The sequence below is a fragment of the Rhyacophila brunnea genome, unplaced genomic scaffold (assembly GCF_057557595.1).
Source record: "Rhyacophila brunnea isolate RB1 unplaced genomic scaffold, BYU_Rbru_1.0 scaffold_3, whole genome shotgun sequence".
Taxonomy (NCBI): domain Eukaryota; kingdom Metazoa; phylum Arthropoda; class Insecta; order Trichoptera; family Rhyacophilidae; genus Rhyacophila; species Rhyacophila brunnea.
In genome coordinates, this window is record NW_028232965.1 from 50,252,926 (window position 1) to 50,267,894 (window position 14,969).

The window sequence follows — 14,969 nt, forward strand, 5'->3', positions numbered from 1 at the left end:
TATATGTTTCTGAACGATTGAATTAATCGAGTGAGATTTTTCTCAGCATCAAATGACCTGACATCCATTTATTTTCAATTCGTTTCGAATCTTTACACATCACATCTGCGCCGAAAGATGATATACAAATGTGAAGCGACGCTAATAAAAATCTCATCTAAAGCTAAAAATACACCGGTAGCAATTAGTTTATTCCTTTTAGTCGGCGGTGGTTACCCATGAGATGTAAACAACATTAAATACAATGCCAGCGAAAATCCGACCGAAAATGTTTGGACTATTCCTAGTGGCAGGGGCGAATTGCCACGGCTGGATAACGTCGGGAAATAAGCCTGAAGCTACCCCTACGACCTACACGATAATGGTTCAAATAGACTCTATGACGATTGGTCATATAAATGCCGAAAACCCCGTTTCTTATGTTGGCGTCCTGTGTCACAGGGTGTCACAGAGTGTAAATACGATGTCATAGCTGTCATACAATAAGGCCTACCGCGCATGGACGATTTACATAACCGGCCGGTAGCATTCGGACAATCGTTGATTTGCTCGCGCATGATCCAAATTATTATCGGCCAGTATGTTTGAGCGCGCATGGAGTGATAAAGATCGGAAGCAATGCGCGCGCACTGAAGATATGCTTCCGCACCGAAAAATGGCGGACGCAATATAAGAAACGTCAAAATGGATTTCGTAGAGCTTATATTATATAATATACTAGCTGAAGTACCCGGCTTCGCACAGGGTCGCTTCGTGGTTATATTTATCTTAGATATTTGAAAAATAATAAGAGGTAATTATTTTTTTTATTATTAAAATATCTGTACAATATGGCAATATGAAAATAATTCTAATAGGAGTAAAGGTCAAACATAAGAACACTAAATTAAAATCGAATCCAAAATATGAAAACGTTATTAATGTTATTAATATGTAGTAAAAAAAAAATCAAAATTGGATGGGACAAACAAACTACAAACTTTGTATGTTATATAATAATAATTTAGAAACCTTCGTAGGTGTGCGCACACAACTGACAAAAGTTTCATCGCAATCGGATGAATGGTATAGGAACGCATACGAATAGTAGAAGAAGATGATTTTCTAATTCAGAAATCTTCGTGGGCATGCGCATGACAACTCACCAAAGTTTCATTGCAATCGGATTAATGGTATAGGAACGCATACGAATAGAAGAAGAAGAAGATGGTTGTACTAATTCAAAAACCTTCGCGGGCGTGCGCACAACAACTGGTCAAAATTTCATCACAATCGGATGAATGGCATAAGAACGCATACAAATAGAAGAAGAAAAAGATGGTTGTACTAATTCAGAAACCTTTGCGGGCGTGTGCACAACAACTGGTCAAAATTTCATCACAATCGGATGAATGGCATAAGAATGCATACAAATAGAAGAAGAAAAAGATGATCGTACTAATTCAGAAACCTTTGCAGGCAAGGGCACAACACTTGATCAAAATGTCATTGCAATCGGATGAATGGTATAGGAACGCATACGAATAGAAGTAGAAGATGATTTTCTAATTCAGAAATCTTCGTGGGCATACGCACGACAAATCACCAAAGTTTCATTGCAATCGGATGAATGGTGTAGGTAGGCATTCGAATAGAAGAAGAAGATGATGGTTGTACTAATTCAGAAACCTTCGCAGGCGTGCGCACGACAACTCACCAAAGTTTCATTGCAATCGGATCAATGGTATAGGAACGCATACGAATAGAAGAAGAAGAAGACGGTTGTACTAATTCAGAAACCTTTGCGGGCGTGTGCACAACAACTGGTCAAAATTTCATCACAATCGGATGAATGGCATAAGAATGCATACAAATAGAAGAAGAAAAAGATGATCGTACTAATTCAGAAACCTTCGCAGGCGTGCGCACGACAACTCACCAAAGTTTCATTGCAATCGGATCAATGGTATAGGAACGCATACGAATAGAAGAAGAAGAAGACGGTTGTACTAATTCAGAAACCTTCGCGGGCTTGCGCACAACAACTGGTAAAAATTTCATTGCAATTGGATGAATGGTATAAGAACGCATACGAATAGAAGAAGATAGAATAGAAGAAAAAGAAGATGAAAATGGTTGTACTAATTCAGAAACCTTCGCGGGTGTTGGCACAATTACTGACGAAAACTTTATTGCAATCGGATGAATGGAATAGAAACGCATACGAATAGAAGAAGAAGAAGATAGTTGTACTAATTCAAAAACCATTGCGGGTGTTACCACAACAACTGACGAAGGTTTCATCGCAATCGGATGAATGGTATAGGGACCATACGAATAAAAGAAGATGGAATGAAGAAGAAGAAGAAGAAGATAGTTGTACTAATTCAGAAACCTTCGCGGGTGTTGGCACAATTACTGACGAAAATTTTATTGCAATCGGATGAATGGAATAGGAACGCATACGAATAGAAAAATATAGAATAGAAGAAGAAGAAGGTGGTTGTACTAATTCGAAAACCATTGCGGGTGTTACCACAACAACTGACGAAGGTTTCATTGCAATCGGATGAATGGTATAGGGACCATACGAATAAAAGAAAATAGAATGAAGAAGAAGATAGTTGTACTAATTCAAAAACCATTGCGGGTGTTACCACAACAACTGACGAAGGTTTCATCGCAATCGGATGAATGGTATAGGGACCATACGAATAAAAGAAGATGGAATGAAGAAGAAGAAGAAGAAGATAGTTGTACTAATTCAGAAACCTTCGCGGGTGTTGGCACAATTACTGACGAAAATTTTATTGCAATCGGATGAATGGAATAGGAACGCATACGAATAGAAAAATATAGAATAGAAGAAGAAGAAGGTGGTTGTACTAATTCGAAAACCATTGCGGGTGTTACCACAACAACTGACGAAGGTTTCATTGCAATCGGATGAATGGTATAGGGACCATACGAATAAAAGAAAATAGAATGAAGAAGAAGAAGAAAATGATAATTTTTCTAATTCAGAAACCTTCATGGGTGTGCATACAACCACTTACCAAAATTTCATTGCAATCGGATGAATGGTATAGGAACCATACGAATAAAAGAAAATATAATAAAGAAGAAGAAGAAGATGATGATTTTTCTAATTCAGAAACCTTCATGGGTGTGCATGCAACCACTTACCAAAATTTCATTTCAATCGGATGAATGGTATAGGAACGCATGCGGGACAGATACACAGACAGACAGACATACAGACAGACAGACATTCATTTTTATATATTAGTATAGCCTATACTCTTTCCGCAAGTGCAAGCAATAAGTTTACAAAGTTTTATCGCAATCGGATGAACGGTATGGCTGCGCATTAAATACGAACAAACAAACACACAAACACACAAATATTAATTTTTATATATTAGATATAGAGGTTTTGTATAGATTATCAAACTGTTTTAAAATGTGGGTGTATATATTATTAATTTATGAAGAAAGAAACTGAAAAAATGGGACTGGTACGCGCATGCAAAGCCAATAGGTACGCATCGATGAACTGTCAAGTCAAATGTGGCGGTTCGATGTATGCGTGCGCTACATACGACCGAGTCACTTGTGCGTGCATGTATGAGTGCACTCTCGGCCGGCCATGACTTGTCATGAGCGGGCTCTCATTTAAAAGCATTGCCAATGGGACCCCGGCCGTTTCGAATCGGTGTAAAATTTGTGTCTGCACAAAGATTTTCATTTCGGCCGTTCACTCGATCGTCCATACGCGGGGTTGCATTGCAATACGATGGTTACAACTCCTCGATTGTTGACCGTACGATAGGAAATCGTTCATGCGCGGTAGGCCTAAGTATGTATAATATGTCGGAATAGCATAGATATGATCATAGACACTAAATCGCTCTTAGCATATATGTGCCCGATCGTCATATAGTCTATTTGAACCTTAAGTTGTGATCAAATTGAGATACATGTCACGTCATTATCATGCTGTTACGGCGACAAATTTAGTCTATGGTTTCGTCATTTTGCAGAATATTTCTCCATCTCTCTAAATTCAATTATAGAGAGTGCCAACTCTAATGTATAAGTATTTTCAATTATTATTAATTATTCATGCTAATTTCAATTCATTTTAATAGTTTCTATGTGTGCGTACGTTAAAATTATTTGCAATATATAGCATAGATAATATTTTGAATAGAACCCAACCTGTAGACCATAGATAATAATAATATAGACAATATTCTTGTTTAAACTACTTAGTGCCAACCGCTAAAAACAAAAAACGTGATTTTGACATGGTTCAAAAAAGTGTAGACATCTAGAAAATGATAAAAACGTTCAAAACGTCATTCAGGTGTCGATGTAGTGCGGTTCAACGTGAGGTGACCTCATTGTTTTAGTGATTTCGGCAGATTTTGCCAACTGACAATGTTCACTTAAAGGTTCAAAATGTGCTACGGGATGGGACCATCAGTCTGATAACATTTTAAACACCAAGAAAAACGACATTGAACACTTTTTTTCCCATAGCAGGAGTTACTGTGACGTCACGTGATAGTCCGCGACATGCACCATAATATATTTCGCACTCTGTCTGTACCATAAGGTTACGAAAGTAATATTGATCGTGTAAACCCGGCGCTCCATTGGCACGCAAGTCAGATGATTTACAGTCTTCAGACTTTTTTTTCGCGTGGATCACCCCAGATCTGCAGACTTTTTAATCCGCTGACCAGGCACGTTGGATTTCAAACATGTTTGATATTTTACTCTCCGAGTTGCCAGACTTCGTCCGTCGATCACTATGCAAATTCGATTGGACATTAATACGCGATCATTCGGACCGAAAAAAATATGTAATTGTTTTAAACATTTTCATTGATTAATTTACACATTAGAAAATTAGAGATTTATCAATTATTTTTTTATTTGTATTTATGAAACTACGTTTAAATAACACAAAATTATAGGATTACCGGAAAACATTACGATAATCGCAACTTTTGTCTTTTGACAGCTCAATTTTTTTATTCGTTCGTTGATCAGTAGCAGAGTATAGACAAATCGTACGATTTATTGTCCTCGGACTTTTGGCTCGCCAATGGAGCGCTGGCACAAGGGTGCATTGATGGAGTGATGGAATGAACTGACGAATATTCGAATGTTTTATTTAAATTGAGAATGGTAAAATTATAGCCAAAATGCAATTAAGGGACTATTAATTTCCATCGATGGTGAATACCGACAGAGAAAATAAAACTATTATACTGACAGTTCTGCTGAATGAAATTAGTTATTAATAAAAAAAATATCAGTAAAATGGGAATAAAAACTGGATGAATGTCAATAAATTGTTTTTGAAATACTTATTTTTTATGTAAAAAGTGCACTGTCAATAATAATAGCATGTTTTTAAAGATTTTTGAATAGAATGGTGTCAGATAATAGTATATGCCAGTAGTGATAATAATAGCCGTTTAACACGAGACACTGCAAATACACATAAATAAATGGGCGCGTTCAGATGGAGCCACTAGTGTCGCATTAATTTATGTGTATATGCAGTGTCTAGACTCTAGAAACCAGTGTTGGCCACCGGTGTTTCGTGTGAAATGGCTCTAACACCATTCCAAAGTGATTTCTTCGTGGCCGCAATACCAGAAGAATCTGACCTTCTTATATATATATATAAAAAAAATCCACCAGAAAATAAATGTATAGGTACCGGAAATGCTATATTGTAAAAAAAATGTAAGTAAACATTTTCACAAATGTATTTGAATGGTAGAAAAAGAGAATTTACATAAAATTAAAATCGTTTGGAAGGTTCAAACGATTTAAAAAATATGAAGTTAGACTGAATTAAAACAAACACCAATTGATATTGTAAAAATTCACACTTTATCTATTCGAATGGTATTTTCAGTGTTACATAAAACAAATCGAAATAAACAAAGAAAATCCAAGGTCAGGAAAAGCGGATTGGCACGCGAAGTGTTTACGCGCCAGATAAATTTTACCCATTAGAAAAATTATTCTTCTAATTTCTTTGATTTACAACTAGAGCACATGCTTGAGAATTTGATCGATCGATTTATTCTTCAAACAGAATACATATGTATGAATAATCATTAATTATGTTTGTAGAACATAATATACTGACGTATTCGTTTCTAATCTAATACAATGAATTATATTTGGTACATATTTATTTTATCTTTTGTTATATTTTTACTGGTAATTTTAAAGACATTGTCAAATGATTGCAATCGAGGTTTATATAAACGTGAGAAGTTGTGTCATACTTACGTACGTGGAAATGTTATTAATCATTTTTCCAACCTGAATAAAATATAGTGTATTGATAAACACACATGCATTATTTGATTAGAAAGAGTATACACCAACGACTCAAGGCCTTGTATTCATAGATAAATGGCCACTCTACGAACTAGGCCAACGTTTGTGTGTGCTCTCACGTATTATACGTTATTTATTGAAAATATTACTAAAATATTTGTAATCAATCTTAGAAACTATCTACCAAAGTGGGAGAGGTTCCGTGGTGTTCTGTTTATGAGTAGTAATATTGATTTAAGTCATTTAAGGTCTTCTACCAGGGATCTCAGAAATAATGGGAACTGAAATACCTAACGGGTAAAAAGTAGCAGGCAACCAATCTAGAGTGCGGAAGAATACGGGATAAACTTAAACACGGGTCAAAAATACGTCATATGTCGAATACTGACAACTGCTCTCGGTTTATGCATTGATGCTCATATTTTAATATTGGTGTATTACACACACTATTGCACGCTCATAATGCCTGGTTTATTTTCGTAGGACACTCACACATTCAAAACCCTGCGTCAAAATGTAGTGTATAGAATATAGCCTATCGGAATTCTATTTATTACTCTGTTCTGTGTCTTCTACGCACTGTCGACTGATCTCCGTCAATCATGGTGGCCAGCAATGGCGGCTGGTGATTTTTTTGAAATATAAATTTTTGAGAATTTGCTGAAAACTTACCTTACTGAAAAATGAGATCGATTCAGTGTTGTTTGTGATTGGAAAAAACATTTTTATGACGGTTAGAATTGACTGTATAAAATATATTTAAATTGAATAATTTAATATTGCACAGAGAAAATTAAGTCACTTTCTTGATTTATTCTGTTTAAAAGCATTACTCTGTTCAAAACCAATGATACACGATATTGAGCGATGTTTATGAAAATGCAAGCAGTGCATTGCATTTGTATGATATTATACCAGCCACCACTGATTGCTAGCAATTAGAAAGTGTAGGTGGTTGCTACAATAATGTGGTTGAATGAAACGTTTATTTTCTTTATTCTGTTTCGTGTTGCTGTCAACTTAGTTTCCAGAGAGTAAAAACCCAATAATTTATAAATTATGTATTTACCTTAAAATGTCTTTTACTAAAGGAATATAGCAGCCAAGGCAAATAATATCACATCCTGCGCATGGTCCAACTACCAGAGGTTCAGCTCTGATAATCACTTCTCCCGGTTTCAGATCACGGGAAGCCACCAAATATCTGAAAAAAATAACAACATTAACATATTTAAAAAATAATAATATAAATAAACATGGGATAGAGATGCTAAAAATAATGGTTAATGCCCAATTAATCGACTTTACTAGTAGTTTTGAATTCGAATTTATACCAGAGATTACAATTTCCAATTCCAATCCCGGGATTCTGGGATTGATGAAAACAAATGCAATTTTGTCTCAAGCCTGGAAGTATTTTTATTATGTACTTAATTAATGTAAACACATTTCATTGTTGAGAGAGAAGTATTAATAAAAAACTTTTTTTATTTCTGAATAAAATAAAATGTACATACTTAAATATAGCTAATTCATAAAATCTCTCGACGAATTTACTACAAGTTTTTCATTGAGTGTGACAGCGGCAAACACCGAAATATAGAGCGGCTGTTCATTGTTCGCAGTACGAAATTAATAATATAAAAGTCAAAGACTGAATATCAAAATATTCACAACAAATTATATATTAAATACTTACAAAGTATACAACTGTAGATTGATTTTTTTTAACATTTGAAATAACGGAGAGTATACTTGTAATTTGTTTACAATTGAGTTATATCGCATACAAATCAATTAAGTACAGTAAAAACGAAACCATGATGCGGTTCGTCTATTGTATGCGTACGTATACGTACGAATGCGCGGCTGCCAGGTATTTATTACGGCTCCCCATACGCACGCACACTGTCGTCCAACCGCATCATTGTTTCGTTTTTACTGTAGGTAGGTACGTTAATAGAGGGATTTAAAGGACAAGATGCAGGAATGTCAAATTAGGTTAATATACAAAGGGAACAGTTATTTATACTTATCTATCTATATTCAGAGTCATAGTTATTTAACATAAGCTATCCCTAACGTTATATAGTCTAATTCGAATGCTAACTCATTTACCGACTCCGTGTTAGAATAGATTCGAGACGAAAGCTTAGACAGCAGACAGAATGAAATTTAATGTGTGATTTGTATTTAATTTTTCACGACAGGGATTCCCGACAGCTGCGTATTTTCCTGTTTACACTAATCTTTAAAAACGTATATTAAATTTAACGTGTTATTGTTTCAATATTGAAGTGAGAGAGGATATGTTGAATTTTTGTAGAAATTATATTAGTCCGAATAAAAAGTTAAAAATTCTCAATTTATAAATAATAGAATAATTTTTTGTTAACATTAAAATATTAACAATGATATTCCTGGTTAATTGACGAGCGCTTTTAGTTTTCAAACAGTGTTATATAAATATGATGCATGTTATTTTTTTCAAACAATGGTAAGTACCTACCCATTTAAAACAATGTCTTAATTTTAAATACATATTTATGATTCTCTAACGACGTAGGTATGATGGAAAATAAAAATATGACATTGAAAAAATATAATAAAAATCAAATAATTTCGTCTATGCATTCTGTTTAATTTTTATTTGACACTGTAGTGATCTGACCTTGAAATATTTTAGAATTGCGAAAGAGTCTTTATCGCTTTTCAGTTTTAGTGGCAGATTCTTAGAGAAATATCGACCGGAAGCACTTTAAATTTTTATTAATAGTAAAATATTGAAATAGAAAATAAGTGTAATATTTTGTATTAATGCCACCTATTTATATTTAGTTTAGTTTAAGAATATAAACCAAAGGCGACTAAAGATCAATTAACAATTTAACAAAAATATTGAATATTATTACAATTCGATTTCCGTTTCCGTTACAATTTTAAATTAATGTTAGAATATGTAAATAACCATTTTTACTTATTAATAGAGCATAATTCTCTTCGTAGTGTGGAAATATTTTAGCAGATTTGTATAATTAACGGTTCATAGCCATTCACTCAACCCACTGTGTCCATCCACCGGGAACACGCGATATCGATTAAAACATTGATAAATAACAAGTATAGTTTGACACAGCCGACAAGGAATTGGAACTCACAATTCGTGGTATATTAACGATTCTTGTGCCCCATAGTGGAGTAGTTGGTAGAGCACCTGTCGAATCTCATATTTGGTTTAAAATTTGGTTTAAAGTTTGTAAAATGTGTTTTGGATCCTTTAATCAAGGACCTACTTCGTTTGACTAATCGTTAGCAATCATTTATAATTAATATATCAGTCTGTTAATATAACATCTAATCTGTCGATATGATCAGCTTACAATTATTTCTAATATTTAAAAAAAAGTCCAATAAAGTCCAAGATAACTGATAACTCTACACATAATTACATTAAAATGATATTATAATAATAAAAAATAATTTAAATATCGTCACCTCAATACTACAACTAGATAATTTGATTTTCACTGTTTTTGAGATAGCTATTGAATATGATTCTATATTTCCTTCTCTACAAAATGATAAAACTCGATGTTTCAGAAGTTAATGGGAATGTATTAATTTTGTGTTTGAAAATATTAGATAACTTTAAAACCATAAATGCGTTAAATAAATAAAATAATATATCTACAATATTTTTTCAGACAATTGAACATTATTTAATTGTTCCCAATTAGACAAGCACACTTTTCCATTTTTATTTTAAATAATAATTCTAGCACAGCTTTATGTTAATCAAGCAAAGTTTAAATTTTATTTTCCCAACATTGACCAAATCAGAGTTATCTAGTTGCAGTATTGAGGTGGCGATATGTTTCATGTAACTATCCAAATATTAAATCAATTTTCGAAAGCATGTTTAGCTGCTGTATTTTTATTTTATAGCTACGTTGACTAGCATAATATTTAAAATATTATATTTTACATTTACAGCGACATAATATCGTTTTCATATTGCAAAACATCCAATTTGTGTTAAAATTGGCGCTTGTTTAAAATCAATTTGCATTAAATGAATAAAATAATATATATTCTACAGTATTTTTTCACACAATTGAACATTATTTAATTGTTCTCAATTATACAAGCACAATTTTTCATTTATATTTAAAAAAAAAAATTATAACCTAGATTTATGTTAATCAATTAAAGTTTAAATTTCATTTTCCCAACAATGACCAAATCAGAGTTATGTAGTTGTAGTATTGAGGTGACGATATGTATTAATATTTTAATTATTTTCAATTACAACATTTAGAAATAAGAAAGACTTTATTTTGTTCTTATTTTACGTACTTATTTGCAAAATTATATTTTTCATTCTTAGGACATTCTTCATAATTCATAAAATGACAAAAATCTAAGACGAAACCGGCCTAAATACGAAAGAATATAATTTTATTAATATCATTAAACATTTGTTATATAACTAAAACAGTGTCTTTCCATCAAAAATAACAGCGTTAAAGAATAATAATAATTTAAAAACTAGTAATAAAAGACATGTTGATTGTGTCGAGAGCATGAAAAGTGTTGTGTTACACTCACCTTCCCATAATATCCGAATGTTGTATCTCATACGGCAGTTCTTCAGCTTTCTTGTCATCTTTTCTTATAATAAACTTGTCACTTTTATCTTGATTCTGCTCGTCGTTGATCTTCGCGTCGATTTCCGCCGGCGACTCTTTCACTCGCGGTTCCTCGTTCTCTTTCCCGCCGAAATCTGTCAGCGCCGCGGGCTGATGGGCGCCATTCTTCCCGCGCTTCCTCTGCAAATATTTTGAAATTTTTGAAATCGTCTTTCGAATCATCGCGACAGGGATGACAAAAGAAGATCGTTTGTAGTCCGGCTAATTAGCCGTGACCGCGTGTCAGCGCGAGCGCAGGCGATGAGCTAATATAGTACAAAACCAATTTGTAGCGCGAGATTGTAAATCTATCGGGGAAGGTGCGATCCAGAGATGTTTGCCCACGCTTAGCTCGCGTTAGTCTGCAACTGGCATTGGCGGTTAAATTGAAACAAGGTAAAGGTTGCGATTGCATTTTCACGTCCACCCGACAGGTGAGATTTAATACCAGCTGGCTTGTTAGCGCCGCTTTGGCTGGCTTATTCAACTATGTGGCTTCGGTGTTTAAAAGCTTATAATAATATATAAATTTTCCGCATACAAAGCGAGTATATAAATACGTCTACAGATAATCAAACGTTAATACATATTTAATTGGATGATCTTTTATAAAAAACTATACTTTTCCTATAAGTGTAGCTGCTTCAATAATATGAACTATTCTCTATTAAGTTTTGTTTTTATAACCTATGCAAATAATTATAATATAAATTATACAAATTATCACTACCTGCGTTTGCAAACAGGGTTATGTTTGAGACGATTCCGAGAGATATGGTTTGAAACAGAATTTGAAATATGGATATTATAATTCCATTATATTTTCCAATCAACTGACTATCAATCACACATCGCCTAATGGAATACAAACAAAAATAATGAGAAATGGTTTATCTTCTGGGTGAAGCTGTAACATGGTTTAAATCTTAACTGTTGAGAAACATGAACTAAACTTAAACATGTGTTAAACAATATATTATTTTCAATATTTTACGTCTGTATCATAACATTCAGTGAAGTTTTCCACGTAAACGCAATGTTGATATTATTTGAGGATAATCGGCGCGCTTTTTGTTTTTTGAGTTTTATGGACTACCGTCATAATTTAATAAACCGAATCGAGCTACAAAACATTGGTCCATGGCGACTACCTTTCACGTTTTTATTTTAATAATCGGTTATGTGTCTATCTGATAAAAAGTTTTTTAATATAGGTGGGTACAAAAATACATATGAAAAAATAAAATTAATGACGTTATACTTATATTTATATACATATATACGATTTTAAAATATAATAATATATTCTATAAAATATGGAAGGTTATAATGAACTGTTTTAAACAATGAAGTGATAGGTAGACGGCTTTCACTAAAATTAAGGGCCATTTGTCGCCCATATACAATCTAACCTAATTCTTGAGAGGAACTTCCTTCCGGGAGCCAATCTGGGATGGTTGATAACCTTAGTAACAACTTGAAATGATAAGATTTAATGAACCAGGCATAATTTAATATATTTTTAAAATTACGTTGTGAAATAGTTTACCGTTGATCGCGCATTTAAAAAGACTATTAAGTAGGTATATGTAGGCACCTATAAAGTAAATTACTATTTTCGATATTATGTGGAATATATTATTATGAACTTCCACACAGTAGATGTTATTTTGCCAGACCCCTTTTGTGGCTATTTATGAGTAGTATTTATTAGGTCACGCTTGGTGCCCTGGTTTGTAGAGTCTCCTTTGAAGAGAAACGAGCTTAAGCTGATATTGAGGCTAAGAACAGGGCATACAATGGGTAAAAGATTTGATGTCCTCATGGGAAGAAGCGATTCGCAGCTCTGCGATGAATGTGATGTTTTGAAGGACATTGTACATATAGCAGTACAATGGCTTAAATATGAACGACACATAGTACAGTTGCGAATTGCGGATATCTTTGAGAATATCGTCGAATTGAAAGGTACCCTGGTGGTGGGTAAGACGGAAGAGCTTGGCAAAATTGTAAAGTTCTTTAACAAAGTTGTAGTGAGGACCTGATCGGCGGATCTCCTTCTAGAAGAGAAGAGGCAATATGACAGCGAGTCGCAGTCAAAGCCTCGGTAAAATCATAAAAAAAAACAAACCGGTTGAGACAAGAGCCTACATATTGGAAGACAACATGTGGATTTGACAGACGCGGGTTATGGTCAGTGGCCCACGGATTTGTATGCGTTTTTTTTTAAATACTCCTTTAATCAGGCCGCTAGTAATTGCATTGTTTATGTAGCTCATGCCTAGCGCTATATTAGACATGATCTATTTTTGACGTAAATAAAAATGAAGCTAAAACAATTAAGAATGTATCTATTTTAAAAATAAATCAAGTTACTTGTTTCGGAAAATGTCTAGTTATACAATACATCGTAATAATTACTTGTACAAAAATAAACTATTGCAAAATCTGGCAAAACGCACATCTCCCTTGGGCGTTGATAACAAGGGCACCGAGCCAGATTTTGCCAAGGCGTGTCGTATGCAAATGACGTCGTTTTTACTATTGCCCACTTCACGTGGCGCATTTAAAAAAAAATATCAATGAAATACACCTTAATAATAAAAAAGAATATGTGTAGCGAACTCACGCGACAGAAGAGAAACTTGTTGTTTTGCCCTCCATTCTCGGACACGTAGATTATTAGTACTGGTTATAGCGTATATATTTATATTTTATTGCTTTTATTGGTTTGCGTCTACAATAATAGTTTTTTTTTATTTCGATGAAGGAAATCATATACCTACATAATAATTGGCACTTATCAGTTGGCCGTAATAGCACAATCGGGAGTGTACGCACCTTTTAATCTAAAAATTCTAAAGGTCTATAAATCGATCCCGCCCATTGCTATAGATTTTAATTTCGTTTGTCGCGTAAAGCATGATAGTTTTTGTCGCATATTAGCGGAGTTTACTATTTTTTACCAGATTTTTGTATATTACGCGTGAAAACGTTTCATTTCGATAGTTAAGCATCAATTACATTGAGTTTCTTTACGAGCTGTTTGTTGGCGAATTTAAAAGCGGGCGATTTGATGATTACACACAAAACTTTCCATTCGCTGAGAAGCCAGAAGTTTTGACAGAACGTAGTTCGTTTTTTTACCGGGAGGTTGCTACTGCGCTCTTCTGCGCAGACGCAGTAGACCCACACGCCGGCGTGTAGCGTGTAAAGTTGACCGGCTTTCAACTTTTCTCGGTAGAGTGTTTACAACCTGCTTATTAGCTCGTTCGATGATTACACTGGGCGACTTTACAGGCAGATTGTAAATTCGCCAACAAACAGCTCGTAAAGAAGCTCAATGTAATTGACGCTTTAGTAGAATATGCTTTTACGAGGTAGAACTTCATTACAATGCTACGAGACTAAAATAAACAGCATTTTTAGTTTGTGATAGAAAGCTCTGATATCGAAGGTAACCATCCGGAAAAGCTGTCAATTGAACTCAAATTGTATAATTAAAATACACTTTTAGATATTATTGAAAGGTTTTAGATGTTTTAATGATGAATTTAATAATTCGATGATACATTACAGAAAGGATCAAGTCAGTCGTTCGTGTGAACGGGTAGGGGCTGGAAAAAAACTGACACTCCGGAAAACAACCATCTGCGACAACTAAAACTGTCAACTGACCAAAGGATAAAAGTAATATTGGAGAGTAAGAAGTAATTAATAAATAAGTTGATATAAACCCACCCCGCCACACCCACGTTGGCCGCGCGGCATAAGCGTTGGACTATCACGCCGTGGGTCCCAGGCTCGAATCCTGGGTCTGGCAAGTACACATAATGTTTTTCAATCTGTGTATGAGTCAGAGTATGGACCTAATAGGTTGAGCAAGTGGCTGACATCCATTTTTCGTAAAAAATAAAATTTGTTAAT

The 14,969-nt window shown here is 34.1% G+C and overlaps 1 protein-coding gene across 13 annotated transcripts in view; it reads right to left on the minus strand.

Moving 5' to 3' along the window:
• The window catches only part of SmydA-4 (SET and MYND domain containing, arthropod-specific, member 4), a 47,116-nt gene that overhangs the window by 16,009 nt on the left and 16,138 nt on the right, over window positions 1–14,969 (minus strand). For 12 of the 13 annotated variants that reach the window (XM_085952949.1, XM_085952960.1, XM_085952959.1 and 9 more), the window contains 2 exons: window positions 10,963–11,183; window positions 7,424–7,558 (listed from right to left, as the gene is read on the minus strand). In XM_085952949.1, the coding sequence (XP_085809075.1) occupies window positions 7,424–7,558; window positions 10,963–11,183 (356 nt within the window). Of the gene's footprint in view, window positions 1–7,423; window positions 7,559–10,962; window positions 11,226–14,969 lie in introns of those variants that run through there. The other variant, XM_085952951.1, reaches the window with a different exon arrangement.